This window comes from Lytechinus variegatus, chromosome 11 (genome assembly GCF_018143015.1).
Source record: "Lytechinus variegatus isolate NC3 chromosome 11, Lvar_3.0, whole genome shotgun sequence".
Classification (NCBI taxonomy): Eukaryota; Metazoa; Echinodermata; class Echinoidea; order Temnopleuroida; family Toxopneustidae; genus Lytechinus; species Lytechinus variegatus.
The window spans coordinates 8,079,645-8,107,500 of NC_054750.1; the positions used below are offsets into that span (position 1 = coordinate 8,079,645).

General features: G+C 36.6%; 1 protein-coding gene across 2 annotated transcripts in view; it reads right to left on the reverse strand.

Annotated features, from left to right (window-relative positions):
* Positions 1–27,856, reverse strand: part of LOC121423680 — a 46,199-nt gene that overhangs the window by 10,130 nt on the left and 8,213 nt on the right. For both annotated transcript variants that reach the window (XM_041619108.1, XM_041619109.1), the window contains exons 2-12: positions 27,633–27,709; positions 15,307–15,398; positions 13,842–13,981; positions 13,108–13,212; positions 7,026–7,154; positions 6,168–6,268; positions 5,395–5,464; positions 4,521–4,633; positions 3,111–3,336; positions 2,599–2,649; positions 323–532 (exon numbers count right to left, since the gene is read on the reverse strand). In XM_041619108.1, coding sequence (XP_041475042.1) covers positions 323–532; positions 2,599–2,649; positions 3,111–3,336; positions 4,521–4,633; positions 5,395–5,464; positions 6,168–6,268; positions 7,026–7,154; positions 13,108–13,212; positions 13,842–13,981; positions 15,307–15,398; positions 27,633–27,709 — 1,314 coding nt within the window. The remainder of the gene's footprint in view (positions 1–322; positions 533–2,598; positions 2,650–3,110; positions 3,337–4,520; positions 4,634–5,394; positions 5,465–6,167; positions 6,269–7,025; positions 7,155–13,107; positions 13,213–13,841; positions 13,982–15,306; positions 15,399–27,632; positions 27,710–27,856) is intronic.

Consider the following 27,856-nt stretch of genomic DNA (forward strand, 5'->3'; position numbering starts at 1 on the left):
TCATCATCAGCATTATCATTGTCCTCATCACCATCATTATTAGTCTGTTCGGTCGTAATGGGAGGGGGGGGGAAATAAAATCCTCATTTTATCATGATTAATTATCATCAGTCATCTTCCTCTCATTACCTTCATCATCACCATTACCACTAACATCACCACCACCACAATTATCATCACCACCATCACCATTATCACCACCACCCTCATCATCATCATCATCATCATCATCATCATCATCAACATTATCACCACCACCACCACCCTCACTACTACCACTACCGCTACCACCAACCACTATCCTCACCCTCTCACTCCTTACCTTCAAGCTTCTTCCTGAAGATAATTCGAGTCCAACCATTACTCCACTGGACACCCATAGCAGCCACCAAGTTGTCCATACCTCCGTAGAAAGAATCAAGGCGGGGCGTTGAGCGGTCACGTGTGTAGTAGTCATGGATACGGGTTAGGTTGTCATGGGTTACCATACCAATAGTGATATCCATGCAGTCCATAGGATGCAGACGACTTCCTGTTAAGTCAAGAAGGAAAAGAAAATATGATAATCAAGTTTATATCATCAAATAAAACTAGAGAATACCAAGTTGGTGGAGCAGATATGACATCATTACTATTATCGGTATCATTATTATTATTATCATTATCATCATCATCATCATATCATCATCATCATCATCATTATTATTGTTATCATTATCGCTATTATACCGAATACAACACTCTTATATCTATGGCGTCGAATTTGACTAACAAGTGGAATGCCTCTGGCCGTCTCACCTGCATCACGCAGTTCAATATAGCAGCAGTGCTGACTTTGAATACTACTCTAACTCGCACAAGATGTTCAGTGATACATGGTTACTCTTATGTCCACTTTTTATGAACTAGACCAATAAACTTACAGAGATATGATGGTTATTCAACAGATACACCCGATTCGGCCAAAGTTCATTGACCTTTGACCTTGGTCATGTGACCTGAAACGCGCACAGGATGTTCAGTGATACTTGATTACTCTAATGTCTAAGTTTAACGAACTAGACCAATAAACTTTCAAAGTTATGATGGTAATTCAACAGATACCCCCGATTCGGCCAAAGTTCATTTACCCTAAATGACCTTTGACCTTGATCATGTGACCTCAAACTCAAACAGGATGTTCAGTGATACTTGATTACTCTTATGTACAAGTTTCATGAATCAGATCCCTAAACTTTCAAAGTTATGATGGTAATTCAACAGATACACCCAATTCGGCCAAAGTTCATTGACCTTTGACCTTGGTCATGTGACCTGAATCGCGCACAGGATGTTCAGTGATACTTGATTACTCTAATGTCTAAGTTTAACGAACTAGACCAATAAACTTTCAAAGTTATGATGGTAATTCAACAGATACCCCCGATTCGGCCAAAGTTCATTGACCCTAAATGACCTTTGACCTTAATCATGAGACCTGAAACTTGCACAAAATCTTCAGTGATGCTTGATTACTATTATGTCTAAGTTTCATGAATCAGATCCATAAACTTTCAAAGTTATGATGGGAATTCAACAGATATCCCCAATTCGGCCAAAGTTCATTGACCCTAAATGACCTTGACCTTGGTCATGTGACGTGAAACTCAGGCAGGATGTTCAGTGATACTTGATTAACCTTATGTCCAAGTTTCATGAACTAGGTCCATATATTTTCTAAGTTATGATGACATTTCAAAAACTTAACCTCAGGTTAAGATTTCGATGTTGAATCCTCCAACATGGTCTAAGTTCATTGACCCTAAATGACCTTTGACCTTGGTCATGTGACATGAAACTCTAATAGGATGTTTAGTAATACTTGATTAACCTTATGGCCAAGTTTTATTAACTAGGTCCATATACTTTCTAAGTTATGACGTCATTTCAAAAACTTAACCTCAGGTTAAGATTTGATGTTGACGCCGCCGTCGCCGTCGGAAAAGCGGCGCCTATAGTCTCACTTTGCTTCGCAGGTGAGACAAAAACGGAGTCAATGGGAGCAAAATCTGATCTTAGTTAAAGTGACTCAGATTTATGACTCAAAATTATAGGTACAAGCTTAGAATAACTAAATGGGGTGAAAAAAAATAAATTTCTGATAAACTCGGGAAATCTTTATGGATATGCAATTCCAAATCCGAAACTGTGGAGACTGTTAAAAACACTTTGAAATACTTTTACTCAATTACGCGTTTAATCCTTTGAGATTGTGTAAATTATCATAAATATGGAAACACACAAACTGAAGTAAATGACACTTGGCAGCTTGGATTGTTAAATTATGAAATTGTGGATAATAGACCACTACTACAGAAGCAAAACAATTTTTTATCGTTTACAGCATTGATCCGAAGAAGATAAATAAATACACAGACAAAATGAATCACTGGATATCGTTTCTTAGAGACTGGTTATAAAAAAACAAAATTAACATATTCTACAACAAATCAAATATCAGTCAAGTGTAACATTTTAAAAGAATGACCCCAGTAGCTTTTATATAATTGTTATTCCAGAATTTGTTATTATAACAAGTTTTATGGGACCTTTGTCTACCTGGTTCGGGTTCTCCTTCCGGTTCTCCCTCTGGTTCTCCTTCCGGTTCGGCTAAAGACATAGAAGGAAAATAATTGTATATTAAGCGTTTTCTTCAAGGTATGATTCTAATATGGGAATGAAATAATATTGTGATGACATGTGTCCAGGTTTCACGAACGAATGGAGAAATAAAAGAACATGGCTGGTGATCGTTCTCAATAAAACATTAAAATCTGAGTAAAAAGACACAATCGGCATAAAGCCAAATATTATACAGACGGCACCGACTGCTATATGCCTTCGTGCATTTCAATAGTGGTGAGGTCCGAATAGTAGTGGTATGATTGTGGGATGATGACAGTAGGAAAACGTTGTTTTTTTTTGCTTAGTAAATGTATTTTTTACATAAAATCTTTAGACCTTTTTACAATGTTGTCATTAGGTGACCACCAACGACATTATACCTTTAAGAACCAACTAACACAAGATTCCCAAACACTGGAGTGTATTAGTTGCAATCTTATACTTACGTTCTGCAGTACCCTCAGCAGCTGGTTCTGGGGTCGCTTCTCCTTCGGGTTCGGGGGTGCCTTCTGCTGCTGGCTCGGAGGTTCCTTCGGGTTCGCCTTCGGGCTCACCTTCTGGAACGGGGCCTTGCCCGACGATGCATTGCCAAGCTTGATCGTCGTCGTCACCGTGGTTGTCACGGACCACTCGAACCCTGACCTCGTCCGAGGCTTGACGTCGCCGTCTTCCCTGAATGGACATTGACCAATAAGATCACTGGTCATTCGGGGCGGTCCGGGTATTTAGGGCCACGTTTCTTTAAGTCTTACAACTATTTTAACTTTCGCATCATTGCAGCTGCCATGGTAACATGGCTCAGCACTTAGTCAGCAGCCAATCATAATCAAGGATTCCAGTTAGAATTATTTTAAAGTTACAATAGTTGTAAATTTGTATGTAACGAGCCCAAGATTGGAGGTTATACCGCATTGTAACACTATTTTCTTCACCTTCACTTCTCCTTCATTTTCTTCATCACTTGAAAAGTAACATGGGCGTGGTCGTTTATGCCCCCTCATGGCGCCCCCCTTGTTGATTATAGGCCCAGTTGGACCTATCTATCTAATTAATTTGACATTGATCATAATCAGTGATCATTGGACATACCCTGATCAATTCTAAGAAGTGGGACCCGTTTCTTTTTCAAGATAAGAATAACTTTCAGAATGCATGGGAAGGTTCACATCTACTGTAGATCTGGGGTCCGTTGCAGAAAGAGTTGCGTTTAAACGCAAGTCGAAAAATCCATCGCAAGTCCCAAATGCGTGCTGTTAATTGGTTGAAAATCAAGTTGCGCATGATTTTAGAGTGACGATTGATTGACATTCTATCTGCAACGGGCCTCTGATGGGAGTATTTTATGGAACAAAATAGGCCTAGTCAGTGATTTTTCACCGACAAAGTACAGTGAGAATCACTTACTGAAACTTTTCATGATAGAATGCTCCCCGATTGTTTTGCTATTCCAACTTTACTGACATAGCAGCAAGACTGCCTACTTTGAATCACAATTCTTACAAAACATTATTGGATGTATTCTTACAAATCAAAAGAAAACTCCGGGGGACCGTAAGACAAAGTTTAGCGTTTGCTTGTATTTTGAAGGCTTGATTGCGCATAATGATCAATGTAATCGATCGTAAAATCAAACAAAATTACTAATCGCTCAGCTTTGTGCCACCACGGGTGCAGGGGAGGTAAGGTGAAATTGATCATTATGAATTCTTAAAGGTAGAATGATGAATGATGATTGCAAAGTGGAGTGAGGCCGGCCAAAGTCCACTTCTAACCTGTGTGTAACAGGGGTTTAGCAGCAAAAAGCCGGACCGAGGCCGACTCTAAAAGAAAAGGAAAGAAAAAAAAACGGGACTTACCGACGCAGGCTCCGGTGTTGCTTCTGCTTCCGCTTCCGACTCTGATTCGGGCTCACCCACCGCGCCTCCAGTGGTGTAATGGACTGGCCAGTTCTGACAGCTACTATTAATGTCTGCGAGGTAATATAAATGTTGAACTTGATTTTTAGTGACACCCAACACCCACCAATCTGCATTTATTTTATTTGTACGTACATGTATATGTAAAAATTGTAATGTATTGCAATGACGAGACAAACAAGAAGAGCATATTGCAATGGAGGAAGAGCAGAAGGAGAAGAGGATGGGGAGAAGATCACTGGAAAGATACTGGTGTTGATTTAACACCGGCCCGGTATTTACATAGGAAAACACCATAGAGGTGTTGAAATAGCACCACTTCGGCTTTAGGCTAACACCAGAAACAATACCACTCGGTGCTAAACCAACATCGATTATATTCTAAACTGGTGTTTTGCGATAAAGATACCGGGCTGCTGTTAAATCAGCACCGGTGTTTCAACTGTTTTGCAATGAAGCCAAAAATGGAAAAAGAAGGAAAAGAAGGAGGAGGGGAGGAAGAGAAAAGGGTAAAAGAAGGAGGGGGAAGAGAAAGGGAAAAAGAAGAATATTAAGGAGAAGAAGGAGGAAGAGGAGTAAGGGAAAAGGGGGGAAGAAGAAGAAGAAGAAGGAAGAGGGGCAGGAGGAGGAGGAGGAGAAGAAGAAAAAGGAGGAGGAGGAAGAGAAAAGGGAAGAAGTAGAAGAAGAACAACAACAAGAAAAAGGAAAAAAAATAGAAATAAATTGCAGAGAGAGAGAAAAAAAGAACGGAAAAGCATCAAGAAGAAGGAGACAGAGAAGAAACAGGAACAGGAATATTCTAGGGTATACTTACTTTGTGGTCTCCATCCAAAACCTACCCAAGTGGTACTCATGGCATCAATAGCAATTTCAATCTCACCATTCTACACCAAAAAAAGAGAGAACAAATAAAATACATCCCCCAGGTAAAAATTAAAACTTTCATACATTATACGTTTTGGTAAATTTGCAAAAATGTTGGTTAGTGTTTTAGTTATAATGCAGTTACATGTATCCTTAAACTGGAATGATTTCGACAGTGGTGTATAGTAAGTCAAACATTGTGAAGGGTCTATGCGGGAATTTTTTCTAAAAAAAACTCAAGCGAGCGAGCAAAATTCTTGACCTCTTTAGAATGGCAATATATACATATAGTTTTATGACATTTTTTTAAACATTATTTCAAACAAATAAAATCGTATCTCACCTTAACTTCCCTTTCAATGTTCAATTCCTATTTTTTTTCTCAAATTTTTCCTGATCGTTGAGTTTTATTTTGTGGTGGTGGTGGGGGGCGGCTACAGAGCCCAAACTGTTCGAAAATGGGTGTGGATGATGCAAAATAAATGTGTTATAGTGGATTATATCTATTGGGTGATATTTTTTTGTTTAAGAACAAGTTTGCCATTTATTGCATTAATTTTTCTTCTTATTCCCCTTTCATCTCTTGTAAAATCGTGTAATGTTTGCTGTTGTCAAATCGTGTAAAGTCTGGGGATGTCGCCTCCCGTGTCCATGTTTAGTACCACCCTATCAACACTCTTCTTGACTTGTGTTTTTTTTTAATTAAATTAGTTCATTCCTCACCTCAATCACTTTGTAGTACAAGGTATATCTCGGGTTTACTTCCCGGCGGAAGTGATTCGACAGGTCATAGGTCGCTGGATTGGCGAAACCCGATGGATTCACTGTACGTCAAAATGAAAAAGTAAAATAACAATGAAGATGAGAGTTTATATTAAACAATAATAAAGCCTTTAGTTATTACTCAATACTATTTAATAAAGAGTAGATAGAGTAATATTAAATAAAAAATTTAAGAGCATGCACTTTGCTACCACGTTTAGTTTTTAGAACGTAAATTTGTTGATGTTAGCGCAAGGTGTACATATCTCTTTTTACTTTTGAAAATATGACATCAGTATTCACCTCAAAAATTTACAAAGAGTCCAGGAAGAGGTTATTTTACAAAGTCCAACCATTGCTTTCATAGTTTTAACGCTATTAGAATGATTTAAACATTTGGATGCATTTGGACTGAAATTTGAACAGTAAAATTGGTTATTTTCTTCACAACGCACCTATTTGCATAACCAAAGCAACATTTTCTTGGTGCAATTTGTTTTGACAGCAAAATTGTAGTTTTAAACTACTTCTGTGTTAACAGAACCACAAAAAGAAATATCGGTGTTCAATTCAAGGTGTAAGTTAACATCCATGGGTGTATAGTCCTTTCACGACATGACCGGTGTTATTCACAATACCTAAACTTTTACAGTGTTATTCATAGACCTTGTAAAATAAAATTATCTCCGTTTATTCCTAAATATTGTAGCACTCTTTGCCGAACTATCCCCTCGCAACACTATCTGGTGTCAAGTCTTAACACCCGATTTTTTGCAGTGTCAAATTTTAGATTTGTGAAAGAAAATAAATGCCTCTTACTACTCATGCAGTCTTTGCCGAAGTATCCTGGCTTGCAGAAACACTGCCTCCTGGGATGGGTGGTGATACCGAGGTCAACACACTCTCCCCGGCTTGCACCTCCACAGTTACCTTCGTTGACGCACTCATCTACAACAACAACAAAAATTACTCATGTTCTTATTTTGGTTGATTGAAAGATAATTCTCTGTTAAATCGAGAGAGATACTGATACCAAACCAACTTGAAATTGTTATTCTCAATTGGTCTAATGCCAATTCGTCCAATTAATTACCAACTCGTCTACTATCATTTTGGTCTAACCATCAGTTCGCCCACCCCCCACTCACCATTTCGTCTAATAACCACTTGGTCCAATAGCCATTTAGTCCATACCATTTAATCTAATTGGACTAAGTTTCAACTAAATGAAAATAACATGGAAATTAGGCCAAATGGCCCGAGACGAAATGGTCATAGACCAACCGGTGATTAGACGAAGTGATGATAGGACCAATTGGTTAATGGACCAAATGGTTGTTTGAGGAAATGTTGGACAGAATTGCATCAGACTAAATGAAGGTAGACCAAGTGATGAGTGGACTAGTTGGCAATAGACGAATTGGCCAATTTACCGTTGAAATATTCAAAAGTATACTGTATTAAAGATAAATTACAAATACATCATATGGACAAACAAAAGCAGATATGAGTTCATGGGGAAAAAATGAAATAAAATTCTAATACAGTTCGATTTGATTCGATTTATAGTATAAAATACACTGTAAAATAATCCGAATACCGGCATATACAAACTTCATAAACTATTACGATTACATAAAGTAAATTAGTACTTCACAATTAGCAGAAGTGTAATACAGAAGTAGTAAAGTTATGACAAAAGTAGGAAGATGGGATATTGCACTAAAATGGCCGAATCTAAAAGAAATTTATAACTCCAGGTAACATGACCAAATAAATAGGAAAGATTAAAAACACAACATATAATTATTTCAAGTGATTGTCGATAACATAAATAGGCCTACAATGACTACAATGACTTGGGTTCTCGTGACTAAATAGCGCCATCTGTTTTTTTTGTAGGAGAAAACCTAACGAAAAAAAAAATTATACAGAGACAGATTTATATGAAAAACATGTATGAGTATCAAAATGAAATCGTTGACGATGAAGTGTCACCATTGCTGATAATTTTTATTAGATTTCTTAATTTATGCTCATTTTCAGTTCACCAATAGTGCGTAGATACTACAGTGACTGCACTTCATTACTTGAATCTAAATTTAGTATAAAATATGCACTTTTCTTTGCATCGACGTTAGTCATTTAGATTTGTATGATGGAATATTTTTATTTTTTTATTTGAAAATTGAGAAAGAAGTGAAATAAAAACTAAATAGTTCTGGCTAAGTCTGACCGAATCCTGCGGTTTGCAAACAAAATATGTGACAGTCATATTTATTAAACAGACCCCAAATCGACCGATGATATGACATTGGAAATAATGTAATATCTTTGATCGGTCTGGCGTCGGTTAGACAGGTGTGACTGTAACCGAATCGAATACAGAAGTATTTATGACTGTCATCGTGACTCGCCAAATTGGGACGAAAGACGTACAACCTATGCGGTTTTAATGATACTAAAGAGGTGACTATTTGAACTAAAAACCCACAATTCTTGCTATTTAGGGCAGTCTTTTTTTTCTGTTCTATGAAATTCAATGAAGCAATATGTCAATATAATCAGAGGAAGATGTTTTCTTTTAGTGTCATAATGCTGAAGGTCACTGATTTTGAATATAGTGACAAAGGTACCTGTTTACTAAGAGCACGCAGAAGATGAAGGCTATTAGTAAGCGTACCAAACTGGGTTATGGGTTGTTTTTAGTTGTAATTAGAAGGGAAGATGATGGACACGCTACAGTTGTCATTGATGTAAAGTGTGGAGCTGTGTGGCACGAGTTTGACATGACTAATCATTTTCCCACAGAACCTTCAAATAAATTAAGTTTCAACTTGGCTTTGTCTATATCATATCTCTTCTTGATAGGTTATTTTGACCTTTTTAGGACTGGAATCAACGATGGAGATGATTTTATTAAAATATCTGGAAAGTGAAGGCATTTTCCATAATATTTCTTACATCCATATAATTGAAAATTATTAACAAATAATTTGATGATAAAAATGATGATAATGATATCAATAATAATGACAATAATAATAATAATAACTTAAACAATAATTATAACAATGATAATGATAATACTACTAATAATAATGATGAGGATAATAATAATAATAATAATAATAATAATGATAATAGTAATAATAATGGTAATGAACAATTTCGATGCTTTGCAAAGGATAAATCATACTTTATACTGGTCGTAGAATGAACGCTTCAGCCCCACTGCTTAGTGACCTTATACACCAGTGAAATATAAATTCTGGATATATATCAGTCCTCTCTTTTCAGAGAATATTAGTTTCATTATGATTTCAAATTTTATAAAAAATAAAAACTGAAATCTATTGTAAAAGAAAATTCACGCGTGGGTGAATGGTGATGGCGCAGGTATCCACGACCTCGGCGTTTAAATATATACAAACAAATATGACTGTGGACTAATGATGTTTTGAACATGTGAGAACTTGATATCAATTAGTTCTATTCTTGCAATTTTAATTAATGCCTCGTTCCTACGTCCGTGCAATAAGTTTTTTTTTGGACCATTGAAAAATTTTCTACGATCAATACGATAGACACGACTGATCTATCATGATCTGATACGATCTAATATGACATGATACGATCACTGCGATCACGCCACGATTGATAGCGCAGTTTTAATCATGGCACGAATCGTGAAAGTGGGTACTATCTTTGTATGGGCCACAGTCTCACAGTCATTTACGTTGAGTTACGTCCGCCGCGGATAGATACGGTTTAGTGGACGCGACATGGATGCAGCCATCCGCAGGGTTGTAATTAAATGTATATCTTCGTGACTGATTCGTAGTGGGACGCAGACTTGCGGCACCAGTCCTGCGAAAACTTGAAATGTTCAAAATTTCGCAGGGAGTCGCCACGGATGCTGACTTTCGCAAGTCACAGTAAATGAACGTAACAGTCCGTAAATATACGTAAATTTCCGTAGCTTGGACGCAGACTATCCGTGAAAATTCTTACATCGCGTCCATTTGCGTCTACCGTAAATATTCGCAATAACCCGCAAGTACTCGAGTCCAAACACTGAGGCCCGTTTGAAATTGAATTGAAATCTAATTCTAAATCAAACTGAATTGTTTACGCACATGCAAGTACGGATTCTGCGCGGACAATCGCGTCTGTTTGCGGAAGGGAGCCCCTAACACCGTTCTGTCTTCTCCTATAGCCCTACCACCTTGCTTCTTGGGGAATTTTTCAAATTGAAGTTCAAATTTATTTTATTCAATCCATTGAAAAATGAACAAGAATTCATACAATATGTATGAACAATAAAAGAATCAATACAAGAAAATACCTTTAAGTGACAAATAATGATATACAACGACAAATAACCTAGGCGATCATGGATATAGAGAAATGAATTGGTCATAACATTAAATTAGATGAATATTGAATGTGAAATTGAGCGGGAAAACATGTATATATATATATATATCCCGGCAGAGACATTTTTTCGGCATCACCAATTTTTCCAAAGGGTAGATAGCTCTGGGGAACCTTGATTTAAGCTACGCCTACCATTGTTCTCTTCATCCATTTCTTTACAATATTTACATAAAGCTTTACACATTTATATATATATATATATATAAATATAAAAAAACAAAGAAAAATAAATCACCGTGATTTTGGTCGTTCAGTTATGCAAAATTACATAGCATTATCCTTTTTACCATGATGATATCTACATTCTACCACGTTTTACAAAAAGATTTTATGAGGTTTCATTTTTCTTGTTCATCAAAGGAAGGTAAAACAGAGCCCTTTGTTTTTTTTTAACTATATCTATGATATTTTAAAATCATCTTTATAAGGCTTCACTGAATTTATGTTTCAAAAGAAAATGCCATCACCATGGAAGCGGTATAGAGAATCCATTATTATGCTCTTAATTACTGCTGTGTTCGTGCCTCATTAGGGCGTAAAGGGTTTCTCCTAGACTCGGCTTCCATAATATACGTTCCAACCTCTTCTTACGCAGTTTCATACTTGGGCTATGGCATTGTGGGGGAGAGGTTGGGAGAGGGAACTTCCTAAAGGTGACGCCATTATTTCATCTCAAGTAAATGAAAGGAAAAGTAATAGTTCTAAAACCAAACCCGCTCTCTTATTTACCTTTATTCCTCCCTTTCCCCCTCTTCTTTCATTCCTTGAAGATATCATAAGGGTGATTGCCCAAGCCTGCCCCAACTATGCTGCTTCGGATTAAATCCCACGGTTAAAAAATTGGGAATATCATATGGACTGCTTATTTTAAGGGATACGGATACATCTGGATACCTTTGGATGTATGTAATGGGATTCTGTATATATCGTATGGTAGTCTTGAAATACTTACATTAAAACAAGTGGAATGCCTCTGGCCGTCTCACCTGCATCACGCGGTTCAATATAGCAGCAGTGCTGACTTTGAACACTACTCTAACTCGCACAAGATGTTCAGTGATACATGGTTACTCTTATGTCCACTTTTTATGAACTAGACCAATAAACTTACAGAGATATGATGGTTATTCAACAAAAAAACCCAACATGGCCAAAGTTCATTGACCTTACATGACCTTTGACCTTGATCATGTGACCTGAAACTCGAACAGGATGTTCAGTGATACAATTCAACAGATACACCCTATTCGGCCAAAGTTCATTGACCTTTGACCTTGGTCATGTGACCTGAAACGCGCACAGGATGTTCAGTGATACTTGATTACTCTAATGTCCAAGTTTAATGAACTAGACCAATAAACTTTCAAAGTTATGATGGTAATTCAACAGAAACCCCCGATTCGGCCAAAGTTCATTGACCCTAAATGACCTTTGACCTTAATCATGAGACCTGAAACTTGCACAAAATTTTCAGTGATGCATGATTACTATTATGTCCAAGTTTCATGAATCAGATCCATAAACTTTCAAAGTTATGATGGGAATTCAACAGATATCCCCGATTCGGCCAAAGTTCATTGACCCTAAATGACCTTTGACCTTGGTCATGTGACGTGAAACTCATGTAGGATGTTTAGTGATACTTGATTAAGCTTATGTCCAAGTTTCGTGAACTAGGTCCATATATTTTCTAAGTTATGATGACATTTCAAAAACTTAACCTCAGGTTAAGATTTCGATGTTGATTCCTCCAACATGGTCTAAGTTCATTGACCCTAAATGACCTTTGACCTTGGTCATGTGACATGAAACTCTAATAGGATGTTCAGTAATACTTGATTAACCTTATGGCCAAGTTTTATTAACTAGGTCCATATACTTTCTAAGTTATGACGTCATTTCAAAAACTTAACCTCAGGTTAAGATTTGATGTTGACGCCGCCGCCGCCGCCGCCGTCGCCGTCGCCGTCGGAAAAGCGGCGCCTATAGTCTCACTTTGCTTCGCAGGTGAGACAAAAACACAACTAAAATCAATTCTAAATTTTTAAATAAAAATTACGACTATGATTCTCATCTTAAAATAAACATATTGAGCACAATGTATTTTTTTTGTTTCCTGTATGACAAGATATCTGTGGCATGGCCGCAAAAGTAAATAACTCTTTAACAGAATAGTCTAATGTGTGTTATTATAAGACTACAGTCATGTTTAAAAAATCGCATTCTGGGGAGCGTTTTATCAAAAATTCAGTCCGACAAGGTGTCAGATCTGACAACTTTCCTTGATTTTGATTGGCTGATAGTCACTGTTTCTATGGTAACTGTCGTCTGAGTTATTCTGGACTCTATGTCAATTTTGCTGTTGTCATCAGCTGTTATTATCCTTCTTATATTAATAATTATTATTATTATCAGAGATTAATATTATTGATGTTGTAATGAAAAAAAAATCGGCTCTTACCTTCATATTGACAGAACTCGCCGGAGTAGAGAGCATCACACATGCACATGCCGTTCATACACGTTCCATGTCCTGAACATTCCCCACCGTTGCAAGTAGCAGATGCTACATTAAATCAATACAATGAACAAAAGAGGTGAAAGTAAACTACCCTGTGGAACACACGGAGACAAATTATGTGCTGACCAAACATACTATTTACTCCTCAATTCTTTAATTGTTCGTCAAATAACCTTATCGTGATACAATATTCTCAAACATGGACCCAATGATATTCGTAAATTCTTGATTTGTGACTTCATATTATGTGAGCAGCTTCGTCATAAAGTGAAAAATGCCATTTTATAAAAAAATTTTTTTATAATGTTATTTATTGTACCACTTAGAATATCAACAGACAACTTAACATCCGCTCCTGAAAGAAAAAAAATCATCAAGAACAATCAAAATATTGAAATATATGCATCATGGAGCAGCTGCTAGTAAATGACGTCACAAATACAAAATTTAATAACTTTCTTAATCTTTGAGGGGGTTTACTCAAAGCCTCACCAATGCCCTTTTTATTATTTTTCTCATATTTTTAAACAAACTTTTCGTGAGGGCGAACTGATGCACATTCTTTAAAATCAGTTGATTGTAAAAACTATTCTGATGGGGACAAAAAATCATTCTTTTCCATCATTTATTATTTTGATTGGGACGCAAAAATGATAATGGATAAAAGAACTTACTGGTAATATTAATGTCTGCGCAGCTCCGGAAGAGGTACGGTATATCAGGATTTCCGGTCACCCATTCGGCGGCCTGTCGAATGAGACGAAGGGTGTAGGCCCCAGTCATGGAGGGTATGGTAACCTCATGGCTCCAAGCACTGGTGAAGATAGAGAGGGTGGGTGGAGTGATAAAATGAAATATCAATTAATTCATCTATTCAATCCATCAATTATCAATCAATCAATCAATCAATCCATCCATCCGTCAATCAATCAATCAATCAATCAATCAATCAATCAATCAATCAACCAATCAAATACATTCGAATCAAACGACATATCCGTATATTTCGTTCATCTGTCTTGAATCTGTGTTTTTCTATTATATTGTCAATTTCCCTATTTTGTTCATAAGTGTTTTGTTAGATTTTGTTAATAAATGTATTCCATGATCTTTACCTCGCTCTAAATAATAGTGCGTCTCAGAAAAATTATACCTTTGGTTTAAAAAGCAATGTCGTTTTCATTACTGATAAAAATTCGTCGATGTTATTCATCCAAGAACTTTGCCTGCTTACTTTTACCGATGTATGACGTCATACACGAAAGGGGAAAAATATAATTCTTGAAATGATTTCCTTCTTGAAATTCAGAAACAGTCCGTCGGGGGATTCTTGGGCACCTTTTCTTTCATTAATGCGTAAATATTGCATCAATATATAAATATATATATATATATATATATATATATATATATATATATATATATATATATATATATACATGCACATATATAAAAAGAGAATCTAAGCTTTGAAAAAATGTGTGTCATCTTTAGTTTATATGTTATTGTCATTACGAATATGGTAATAATAATAATTATCGATTTCCGGGATTTTCTGGGACACACTGTACCACCATCGATCGAATTCGCCTTTTCTCACGCCTCGTCTGGAAGACGCCGGCTTTGCAAGGTTGTATGAGGTTATTACAATGCATATTTATTAAGATAGCAATCTTTCTTCTGGCGGTCTGGAAAATAACTTCTCTATTTATCCTTTTGTTTTGCCATACAGACTTCAGTTTAAGTCAACATCGTACATAAATCACCATTACGAATGAATACACACGCGTAATACAAGATTGGTGTATCGAATAACAAAAACGGGAACTCAAGTAGTACAGAAATTTGACTGATTTTTGCAATGAACGTGTATAATCATACCAAGACTTTATAAACATTTCATACATCATAATAAAACACAAAGGAATACATTGGTTTCGTGAATTGTGCGACATCATCCGTTTCCTCATTCCAATATGAAATTACGATGTACGATTTTGCGCAAAATATGCGAAACTTGAAAATGTTATAATTCCTCTAGTTAACATTCGATATTGATGATTTCTCAGTGTCTCACTGGTTTTAAGTTTTCTTGAGGTGGATTTGTTCTTTAGAATTTTAGTAGGCCTATATACTTACGTTGTGTCGTTGTCACTGACATACGCGCCCTCTGTCAAGTTGGCCTGGATTACCCCATCGTTTCGGTTGATGATCTCGATTCTATAACCACCCTTTGGAGTAATAAATAATAGATGATAAACACATGTAACCATGGTAATGGTATAGACATTTAGGCCCATATTCTGAACTCGCGTTTAAATCAAACTCTGGTTTAAAGTTGTGGTCTAACTATGGAGAGCCAATTGGGGCACAAATCTCTAACAGTACACATCCAATTTATTACCTCATATGACACCCAAATTGTCTGGGAATGATAACTGAAGTATTTTTCATCATTATGAAAGCAAAGGGAAACAAAATAGTAAACATATCAAATATACAATATAAACAGAATGTTAAAATTTTTGGCTCCCCATAATTTTAGCACAGACTTAGACCATGGTCTAAGTTAAACCTGACTTCAGAATATGGGCCTTAGGAATTAATCATAATGTCCGATGAAACCCATTTCAATGCAATACATCTAGAAATTTATCAGGTCATAAGAATATAATAAACAAAATTTTCAATATGGGGAAGCATTATATAATTATATCGACGAAACAATATTTGCATTTACCAAAAATGTTTAGAATGGAAAATAATTTTGAGGATGTTCAGTAATAATAGTATATCTGTCAATGATGATATCATTTTCCCCACAATTTTGTTTTATCAATTAATTTTCAATCATCTTTTTTTGTTCAAATCAGGATGATTTTGATTAATTGTGATTTTCATGAGGGCTCCACATTTGTAGAGATCACCTATAGGGCATAAACATACATGACATATGGAAAATTTCTTACTAGTATTTACGCATTTCTTTCTGGAATAACAAAATGTAAAAACCTTAATATTAAAATAACGATTTTCATTCCAAATATCCCTTCCCTCTAAATTTCGATTAAACGTTTATTCCCCACTGATCATTAAGACTTTGGACTTCTAATTTAAATGGGATAAAAGGGGACGTAAATGTTGAAAATGTTTATTTTAAAATGATTCATTGCATTATGAATAAATGAATAGATTTATAGGTAGAAAGGCATTTAGATAGATATTTTGATAAGTTGATAGGAGAGGCATTTAAAATTATTCTTGGGCAACATACTGTTCATACAACAATGAGTTAAAATTTTATCCAATTCTGGGTAGTTTTAAACCAATAATGTGTGCTTTGGGTGAAAACTACACAGAGTTGGATACATTTTTTTAACCAATTGTTGTGTGTACAGTATGTTGCCCAACAATTTAAGAGTGCAGATAGATAGATAGATCTGATAGATAGATGAGTAGATAGATAAATAGAATGATAGGTAGACAGACAGATACACTCTAAATTACAGGGATTTAAAATAAGTCCAGCTGGACTGTAGTTAGGGACCAGTCGATTTCTGGATTTAGTTTTAGTCCTAAAGACTTAAATTTAAATTTAAAACTTTCGAGATTTAAAAATGAATCTTAAGGATTCAAACTAAATCCGGAATTCGATTGGTCCCTAACTACAGTCCACGTGGACTTATTTTAAATCCCTGTAATTTAGAGTGTAGATAAATAAATAGATAAATAATTATACGTATACCGGTTTATAGGTTTAGGAAACATATAGAAAGTTGGAAAGACAGATATAGATAGATAGGATGATAGAACATTCATAGATGGATAAAAGAATCAGTTTCATTGCACCTTTTATTTATTTCAACACAGTAAGATGAAACCAGCAACAAGCTGTTTTTCATTAGCTTTATTCGTGGGATAGGATTTCCATAATGTGATAAGGTGTTGCTTCATGAATGTAAGAAATAATAATTGCTTTGTATCACGGAGAGACAGAAAGTACATTTACAATAGGCGTATATAATTGTCTCGACAAACACTCAAGTATATCCTCTTCGTTCTTACACCGATACCAGTTGGTGTCTTTTTAGCACGTCATTAGATTTCAAGCATTACAACAAGCAGTGTTAAAGAAACAATCAAGTGTATTGTAAAAACACTAAAGGGTATTTAGCTACCACTTGTAAATTCATTACCGAAGTAAAATTATCTGGTGTGGTCCTTTACAAGGGGGAACACCACATACTTATTTTTTTTGCCGTGATTGGTGTAAAATCATCGTCTGCTTTGTCAGACTACTTGTGGTTGGTCTTGAATTTGACCCATTTATTCTATTCAATGCCCATGTGTACTCGCTTGTACAAGGGACGGATCGGCGTCACAAATAGACAAAACCCATCTCGTTTGCCCTTGACCAATGTCAATTGTTTCGTCACAATGCTTTCATAGAATTCCCGCCCATTGAAACGGATACAATTAAGTTAGACGCTCGCATTGTTGTGTTAATTTCATTTATTGTTACACGCCCTCCGGCTATGGCAGACATTCATTTGTCATTCCATCAACGTTCAAACCAAAAATATGACATATCTATTTTACAAAACACATATATTTATCGAGACATGTCAAATGAAAGAATTTGATTAAATGCAAGGATATTAAACAGAGAAAAAATATATTTCTAAAAAAATCTATTGCACCATTTCTACTATTAGCACTATACTTGAATTTTAACAGTTCATTAGGATTCATATTAAGTTATGCCTATCTGAAAGCGTATATGAGTTAGCGCCCAGTGTTGATATGTGTTCAAGTAGTTTTTATTTGTATAAGAAAAGGGGAATACATTATACAAACACGACTTTTAATTTCCACTTTGACTTAAGTCATATAATACAGTTTGTTTAGATTCAATTAATGTGTTTTGGGTGTGAGAGCCTGGTAAACACTGTCATAAAACTAGCAATTCTTGTAAAAAAATAAAACATTTTTATGAGCTCGGTCTCTGAAAACCCCTCATTGCCATTAATATCAAGTAATCAAACAAATCTTAACTCTATGAGTTTGCTTTTTACTAAAAGTGTGCAATAAAGTAGATGAAATTGTCTGTGATAGATAACTAAACGGTCACAAATTAATGTTATATACGAAATAAAGTAACTTGGCAATAAACGTGGAATGTATTTCCGGTGTAACGGCGAGAGCATCTGTCGTAAAAATTGGTCTATAACTCTACCATTTCCTTAAAGAAAATCATGAGGGGCGGTCTCTTTTTCTCTCTCTCTTTGGCGTCGCCCCTTTTGTGTATATTTGAATAAGTCCTAATGTGATATCAAGGGGAATGTTTACAGTAGCACTATACAGTACATTATAAAAAAAAATATGTCAATATCAAATTATGTTTGATGTTAACCACTTCAGTTCCGAACACTGTTCTCTCAGCGGGCCCTGCTTAACATGATATGAATATTATTACCCCGGCTTTCGAAAGGCGCTCGATCATTCGAGGAATTTCTTCCTACCGGAAGAAAAACACGCCATGGCTTGGAATCGATCTCACGTCCTTCATATTGACAGAAGAGAGTCATTACCACGAGATCACGACGCCCCTACTTTATTTTCCAATGATGCCTCTTCAGTAATCAACTGTTCTACCGGAGGGCCAAATTCCTTTGGATTTTAATACTTTGCATGGAGTAAGAAGCCCCCATTTACTTAAAGAAAATCGTGAGAGGCGGTCTCTTTTTTTCTATCTCTTTGGAGCCGTCCCTTTGTCTATATTTGAATACCCCCCCAGAAAAAAATCACACCTAAAAACTAAAAAGCGTTTTCTATCCATGTTATGAATATGGGAAGCCATTGGGGCCAGAATAATACATGTTGAAAGAAATTAATAAGATAATCCAAACGTCAATCAACAACTTTAATGACTTATCAATCATTAAAAAATCTAGTTGTTTCTATATTTCAACGTTTTATTGACTCTTTACTAATATTACCGATATCATTTTATATTTTGGTATACATTCTATAAACTAACTATTGATTGATGTTATTAGTATTGAATAGCCATTAATTCATAGACTGAAGTTTTTATTTTTGTTAAGGCCTGGTCACACCGCCCGAGCGGTCGTGGAGCGGTAGGGAGAAGGGTCGAATTTCGCTCACAAAATTTGGGAAAAAATCGAAAAAAAAAAACAAAAAAAAAAAACAGTCAAAATCGAAAATGGTGAACGGTAGCGAGCGGTGATGATTTTTTCTCTCCGCTCCAACAACGCTCGGGCGGTGTGAACAGGCCTTTAAAAGACATGCAGAGAACGGTTTATTACCATTTTTCATCTGACAACTTTCCTCGTAAATTGCCTATACCTCGATGTTCGTTAATCCGAAAACGTAAAAAGGTTCGTTAATCCGAAAACGAAATAAGCTTCGTTGTTCCGAAGGTTCGTTAGTCCGAAAACGAAATAAGGTTCGATAATCATTTCGTTTTCGGACTAACCATGGACTTATTACAATTACGAACCTCATTTCGTTTCGGATTAACGAACCTTCGGAATTACGAACCTCATATTGTTTCGGATTAACGAACCTTCGGAATTACGAATCTCACTTCGTTTACGGACTAACGAACCTTCGAAATTACGAACCTCATTTCGTTTTCGGACGAACGAACCGTCGGAATTACGAACTTTCGGAAACACGAACCTTCGGAATAACGAACCTTCGGAATATCCGAACCTCCGGAATAACGAAGCTTCGGAATAACGAATGTATGCGGATTATTTCCAATATTCGATCGGTTTTGAGTCGGTTTCGTTGGTGTGACTGTATCATTGGTTTTAGTTCTCTGTCGTGTGAAAGTGAACAGGTGGAGAAGAATAACAAACGTGATTATGGGTCAAAATGAATCATCAACTAATATTGTAAAATGAAAGTGATGTAACACTGACACTTCTGACAATCGGTTATGGTTAATATTTTGAGGGGACACAACACTTAATGCTGAAATGATATCTATTTTTGGACAGATTTTTAACATGATATAAAATATTATACCCCTGTTCAATTATCCTCTTTCCCCTTCAATTGGTAAATGAGCTATTCATTATGTATTTATTTATTCATTCATTTATTCATTTATATATTTATTTATTCATATATTCATCTATCTATTTATTTATTCATTCATGTATTTCATTTTATCTTTTATACAAATTTTTATTCATTTATTCATATATTTATCTGTTTATTCATATATATATTTATTCATTTATTATTATTTTTTTTGAGGGGGGGGGTCTAGTGGCCCCGAGCAACAAATTAATGTTGATTATTATAACATTATTATAGCCATCCTATAATAATTTACGTTAGGTATTACTCAAGGTAAATATATGAAATTGCGGAAGTCTATTCCAGCAATTGTTTCTTTTAAAACTTAATCATTAGGCACATTACATGGGCTTTCACACCTATATTGTATACCTTGCACAACTCCTGGGTGGAAAGCGGCATTTGAGTACATGGTTTTTATGGTGATAGTATAAAATCTACACCCCTCTCACGCAAAAAAATGAAATGATTTGAAAATGTGACAATCTTTGCCCTGTGAAGCTGGGATGTGCTATAAGGGAACACCCTCCAAGATTTGCCTGAAGGGTGTCGCCTATGTTATACACCATAGGCAACACCCCCTGGAAATCAGGTTGATGTGTTAACAGTAGAAATTTGACCAAAATCGCCTTCATTTGGTAATGAAATTATTTTCCCTTATCTTTCATTTTTTTTTCGAAGCCAGCACCCCCCCCCCTCTCTCTCTCTATATAAAAATCGTTCCCAGGTTCCTGGCTATGATCTGGTAAAGCTCTGCTATTCTATGACATGTTATATATTAATTGTTTTCTATATTGATTCAGTGAAATTCATGAATAGCCTTTTTTTTTTTTAAAGCCTGCACAAAGGCTTGGGTTGCTTTAATGGCAACTGAATCGATTGATTGAAAATCAGCGTCCATAAAAGTCGAGGTCTTTAATCCAAAGACAGGTACTGCTTGTTACGAATTATTGTATCACAGAAGTTTTTTTTTGCTGGTTATTTACAAAAAACTTCTTTTCCTTGTTTTGTATTGAGGCAACAACCGAAGCATCTGATTCTATTCAAGAAGGGTGTACGAGTCACATCAAAGAGACGTATTCCAAACCGGCCAACGGCATGTCATAGGTAACAACGTCATAGATTTGGTCGGCCTGAGTCTGTTTCGCCCGATGTGACTGAGGTAGAAAATGCCACTGGCCCAGTAAACGCAAGTTCATCTGAAGTTCTGTAACAATACACACATTTCTTGGCTTACAAGTTCAACAGTACGGCCAACAATGACTTCATAGAATTATAGCTAAGCTGCACAGTAAAAACTGTGGTGTTAACCGGTGTACATAGAGGACCACACCAGTTATTTTACACCGGTGTTAAATTGGTGGTGTTAGTTTTACACCTATAGGTGTTATTACAACACCTTTGGTTGTTACATTTACACTCTTTGGTGTTACGTTCAATCTTGAGGGTGTAATTTTAACACCCCAGGGTGTGGCCCTAATTTAATAACACCAATTGGTGTCAGTTTTAACACCACAGTTTTTACAGTGTGCATTTGTGGCGTCTCATGGGGGAAAGAGTGGTTCCTTTCATTTTTTAAACAAAGATAGTAAAGACAACTGTTAATTGATAGAAATAAGAAACTAAAAAAGAAGGGGAAAAACTGTTATGAAGAAATAAGAGAAATATCTAGTAGGCCCCTATTTGTATATTCATCCGATAAACAGGTTAGGTTGATTTCGGACGACAAAGAGGAAATATATTTGCCATTTCCACGGATGAATGCTATTTATTCGTTATTTTGCCTACACTCACTATGATTTCACACGCACAACAACAGGGGGTAATAAACAACATTATACAGGTATCAATAATCTCCTATAACTTTTCATGGGAATGTAATATTCGAAAAGGGTACAGAGAGGCATTGCAAATATATGGGGCTAGTTACACGCGGAGTTTAAATCAAACATTACTTATAAAGGTATTAGGACATGTTGATTAATATCCTACTTCAGGCAGTTAAAAATAAGTGAATTTCACTCGCCTGTCGCTCCCCTTTGTATATAGTGAAGGCATGGATCACTCAATATGGAGCGAATTGAGAGTGAGAAAAATATTCGAATGTCTTCCTCACATTTCACCTTTTAAAAGTCTAAAATCCACTGAAAAACAAGTGAAACTCTCCCTCTGTTGAAATATGGACCCTACCACAAAAGGTCCATGTTTAAAGCAATTTGAGTGAATCGATATATTTTTTTTTCTGACCAGAATCCCCTTCATGTTGTAATGAAAACCTTTTTTTTGCTTGTTAACAAACCAGCTCTCCCTCTATAAAAATCGTCCTCAAGTCTCTAGAAATTTTAGTTAGAACAATTTTTTTTTAATGCATGAACGTATAACCTCGAGCCAGTGAAGTTGTCCGATCAAGGTTAGCCCGTGTCCCTTTAAACTATTTTAACAGGTTGATAAACAACAGTGCATTCATGAAAATTCAAGAGGGAACCATACTTATTGAATAAGGCAACAAAAGTCATTCAAAAGCAGATTTTCATAACAATTTTACATTCCGGGTCATCAGAGGTCAAATTGACTGCATTGACAATGATTTTGATTCTATCGATATGCCTATTTTTGACTTTTGCGATGAAATATGGTGGGTTAATATACAACATCATCATGATCATTGGGGTGTTAAGTCATTCAGGAATGTATTAAACTCCAGTATCATGAATAAGTCGCAGAAATTAAAATCTATGTTAAAACCCGTCTTTTTAAGTTCAATAGAAACAATTTGCCCGATCTCGTTATAACACATTACGAACATGGTTAACTTATAACTGAAATCACTCACTTCCTTCTACCCTTTTTTGCATTTTGTATAATAGAATAAAGAAAACATGTGGTGTTACGCGCTTAATGAATATTGTGTATTATTATTCAATTCAGTTTCATTCTATTGTTCACATGCATGGAATTGGTTTTGGATAGCATACACACATCATCAACATTATTGTAAAAATAATCAATGACGTCATAAGTTGCTAGCATTATCAAACAATATACAGAAAACTTCCCCCTTTTAAAGGCTTTGCGTTTCCAAGGGTTTATCGTTACTCAACTAGAGAACAATATTCTTTTTTGGAATAATGACGAGGTCTTCCGAATAGGCTCACTATCCAGGCGTCGCGAAATGTGACTGGATTTTTCGACTCAACCACTTCTTGGGAAGGAGGGGGGGGGGGGGGGGGTGTTGTAGATTTCGTTAATGCACGTATACTCAGCATTTGGATGGAGTTTGCTTGGATCTTAACAAGAGGACAGAAGTTCCATGTAATATTCTTGCCCCATTTTTATTCCGAGGACAGCCCCTTGAATGGCATGCACAGACCTATACTTATTGGCTCATTGCGCCATTCGGCTTTTGTAATACAGTAGTCATGGTTTAGTACTCAAAACGTTAAATGCTCACCTGTTCACAAAGGCAATTAAACGATGGATATTTACGTGGACCAATTAGCTTGAAAGCTTTTACTTGATCTGGAACACAATCAATTTGTCAATTTAGTTTCTAAACGGAAACTCGATGAGTGTAGAGTCGATCGCAGGGGGCCGGGCGGTGAAAGCGTGTTAAAAATGGTGGAGGGGTGGGGGGGGGTGTCCCCTTTAGAAAAAAAAATGTGGCAATTTTTTTTAATGAACAAACTGTAAACAAATGTTTTGGGGGTCCCCATGCGTCAAGGGAGTGGGTGATTGGAGTGGTGTTATAATTTTCTTATCAGAATGTGTTTTTAATTGGGCCTCTTTTGAGCCCCTCTAATTGTCAATCCTGAATCCACCGCTAAGTGGAGGGGGGGGGGGGGTAGTATACTCAAGGGGAGAAGACCTTAATTCATCTGGAAATATGAATTTCATAATGGAAACATACGTTTCCACCATGATAAACTACATTTTTATTCGTTTTTTTTTCAACATATGTAATTTATGTGAAAATTTTGTATGTTTAATCTATTGTATGTACTTCGTGACTTGTCGCTAAACACAAAATGACTTTAAAGCCAGGCTGACACTTGCACGACTTTTGGCCACGATTTTGTCGTGGCAAGTCGTGCCATTTTGGGGCACGAACTGGGAGGCTCCCGCACTGTTTACGACTTGTTCACGCATAATTCACGACAAGTTCACGACGAGTTCACGAATGCGTGTCCGTCAGTGTCCACATTGACACGAACTGGCACGACTAGTTCACGCATAGTTTACGCACTTCCCGCATTGGCACGACGAGTTTGCGCAATTCGGACGGTGTCGTGCTGAACTATTCGTGAACACGGCGTGAGCTGTTCGTGAACTATTCGTGACAGCCGTGGCATGGCGCGCACTGCCACGCACTGGCACGCATCCTCCCGCATCGTCCCGACGAGTTTACGACGAGTTCACGAACAGTTTGCGCATAGTTCACGACCCGGTCGCTAAATTTTGTTGACCAAAATTTTGAACATTTCAAAATTCTCGTCCCGACATGGCACGCAGTCACGACGTGTCACGACGTGTTTTAAAACGAGTTTACGACGAGTTCACGAACAGTTTGCGCATAGTTCACGACCCGGTCGCTAAATTTTGTTGACCAAAATTTTGAACATTTCAAAATTCTCGTCCCGACATGGCACGCAGTCACGACGTGTCACGACGTGTTTACGCACACTTCACGCCAGTTCACGACTAGTTTGCGCACTGGCACGACTTGAGTCGTGCCAATGCGTGACACAAAATCGTGCAAGTGTCAGGCTGGCTTAAGAAATGGTTTAAATACATTAAAATCAAATAATTATGGACTATACATTTTCAGATCAAATCCCTTTTCATACCATTCTCTTCTTTCTTTCTTTCCTTCTTTCTTATTTCATCTGTTTTCCTTTCTCTCTTTTTCGTGGCATGAAATTATGTGGATGGTCGCCCCCACTTACAGTGCTGCTCCTTGTCAACCTTGAGGTTGAATACATTTATCTCTATATGTGCAAGGCAACCATCCCCAAATGCATAACAAAATTAAGTATATCTTGAGGATTTGAAGAAAAAAATTAACGTGAATACTATGTTTTGAGAATAATTATGAATAGAAAATATGGCAACATTCTAGAAAATGCTAAATTTCAATCAGGTATATTGCATTTCAATTGCAAATGGCGTTGCGTTGTATTGGTTAATAATCTATAATTTAGAGCATGGATCTATTCTGAGAGAGACTGATATCGCAAATAAAAGTACACACATTCTTTCTCTATGAATATGTGTAAAAAGGAAATGTTCATATCTCCCCGATGAATAATCGGATATATGATATTTAATCATTTGAAATACATGCATTCGCAACTAGATACCTCAAGGGAATCTATATGACATGAGGATAAAAGAAAAATGAATGCGTGAACATTCAATTTATCAGAGTACTTTGACTGCCTATTGAGTTGCCATAGTAACCAACTAGACGACGACAATATAGTCTCCACAGGTAAACTTTTTATTTTTACTTCTTCAATACAGTTCCTGAAAGGCAACCAGTGGTGCCTGCTCTTCAACACTTGAACACAGAGGCAGCGATCCTAGGGGGGGGGGGCGCACAGTGCCACCCCCACTTTTTGAAGCACTGAATAGGTACCCTTTTTCGCAAGAAAAAAGTCCCCTCACGAACGTGTACTGTGCCCCATTCACCTGAGGAGGAACCGTTTTGTGTGTTAGCAAGTGCCATTTCTCGTATAAGTGCCAATCTTTAACAAAAAATGCCCCCTCTCGAACGTGTTCTGTGCCCCTTTCACCTGAGATAGACCCATTTTATGTGTGAGCAAATGCCCCCTTGCCTACTTGTAAGTACCCTTTCTCAAATAATTCCCCTTTTTTACCCCGAAAAAGTGCCCCTCACAAGCGCGGTCTGTGCCCTTTCATACCTAAGAAGGACCCGATTTATGCCGTCAGCAAGTGCCCTTTTTCTTTTTTTTTATAGGTGCCCTTATTCGTATCAGTACCCTTTTTTACCCAAGAAAAGTGCCCCTCACAAATGTGGTCTGTGCCCCTTTCATATTTAAGAATGACCCATTTTATCTGTTAACAAGTGACACTTAAAAATAAGACACAATATTATCATTTTTGGATGGTACTACTTATGAAGGGGAAAAAATTGTAAGAATAATCCTACGTGCTTTAGGTTTCATGAGTCAGGTGAGTAGGGTAGATAAGCAGTGGTGCGCAGATAGGGGGTTGGGGGCTCTAGCCCCCCATCCAAATTTTTACGACCAAGAAAAAAAAGAGGAAAGGAAAGTAATCGAAAGAGAGAAGGGTGAAGTATGATATCATTTTCTGAATATTATGTCAAAATCTATCACAAAATTTGATTTCCGTTTATAATTTGTCAAAACCTTTAGCTCAATCGCTTCGCTCGCTCACAGCTTCTTATAATTTTACGTGATACGACCTACCTAACCCCTTTAAAATGTTTGACTCATTTCACTACTGTAGATTAATTAATTTTTCTCTTTGTTTAAGATATATAGTGCCCTTTTCGAAAGAAAACGTGCCCTTTTTCCCTGTGTCCCCCTTCCACTTTCAAATTCGCTCCGCCGCCCATGCTTGACCATGCAGTTGCGAAACGTTTCCTTAACATTGTCTTGAAAGGAAATCTTAAATCAAATCAAATTAAATAAAATGTTTACATGTATGTAAAGTACATGGCAAGGTGATATCACCAAACACGAATACACGCCATGCATGTAAATGATACAAACAGCTCGAAACAATGCTTTATTGATTCACAATTACGTGATTCGGTAAATCGATGGTAAAACGTGTTATGGTAAAACATAAGACCAACATCGCATGATGGTAATGATATTGGGTTCCATTTCTCACGGGTGATAACATCATTCTATATGTCGTTCATGTCTATGTCTACATTTAGTTGCACATAGAACTTTTTTCTACAGAAATGTTAATTGATCATTGTAATAGATTTGTGTACATGTTTTTCATTCCGGAAGGCGTCGATCGGCTGTGGGCCAAACCCAACCAAAGCTCACATGCTGATACCCATTTTCAATTCTGACAAACATTCTTGATCTTAACACATTGTAGAGAGAGGGATGGGATGGGGTGGGGTGGGTCAAGATGTCGCTAGCTCCCAGATCCATGCGCGTTCGACTAGAACAAGAAGGCCCTTGGTTCGAACCACAGTCTCGACAACTGGATTTTTTCTTCAAAACTCTGTTTTGCTGAAGACCTTTCATCATTTTGACACCAACATGCATTTTAAAGGTAGCGTTCTAAATCCAATTCTAACTGTACAGAAATAATTTTTTATAGTCGCTATACATATCTATACTTACCCTGTGAGCGTAGGCCAGATGCCAGGTCACATTGATGACGTCACCAGGGGCAAAGGTCGTCACTGGACCATCTTCACCTATCAATGAACAAATAAATAAACATACAAAACTGAATAAACAAGTTCCATTACATATTTACAGGCCTACATGGAACCTATGACAAAATCTATCCTGTAGCAATTTAAAATCCAGGAAACAAAAAGTAGGGCCTACATACTTAAATA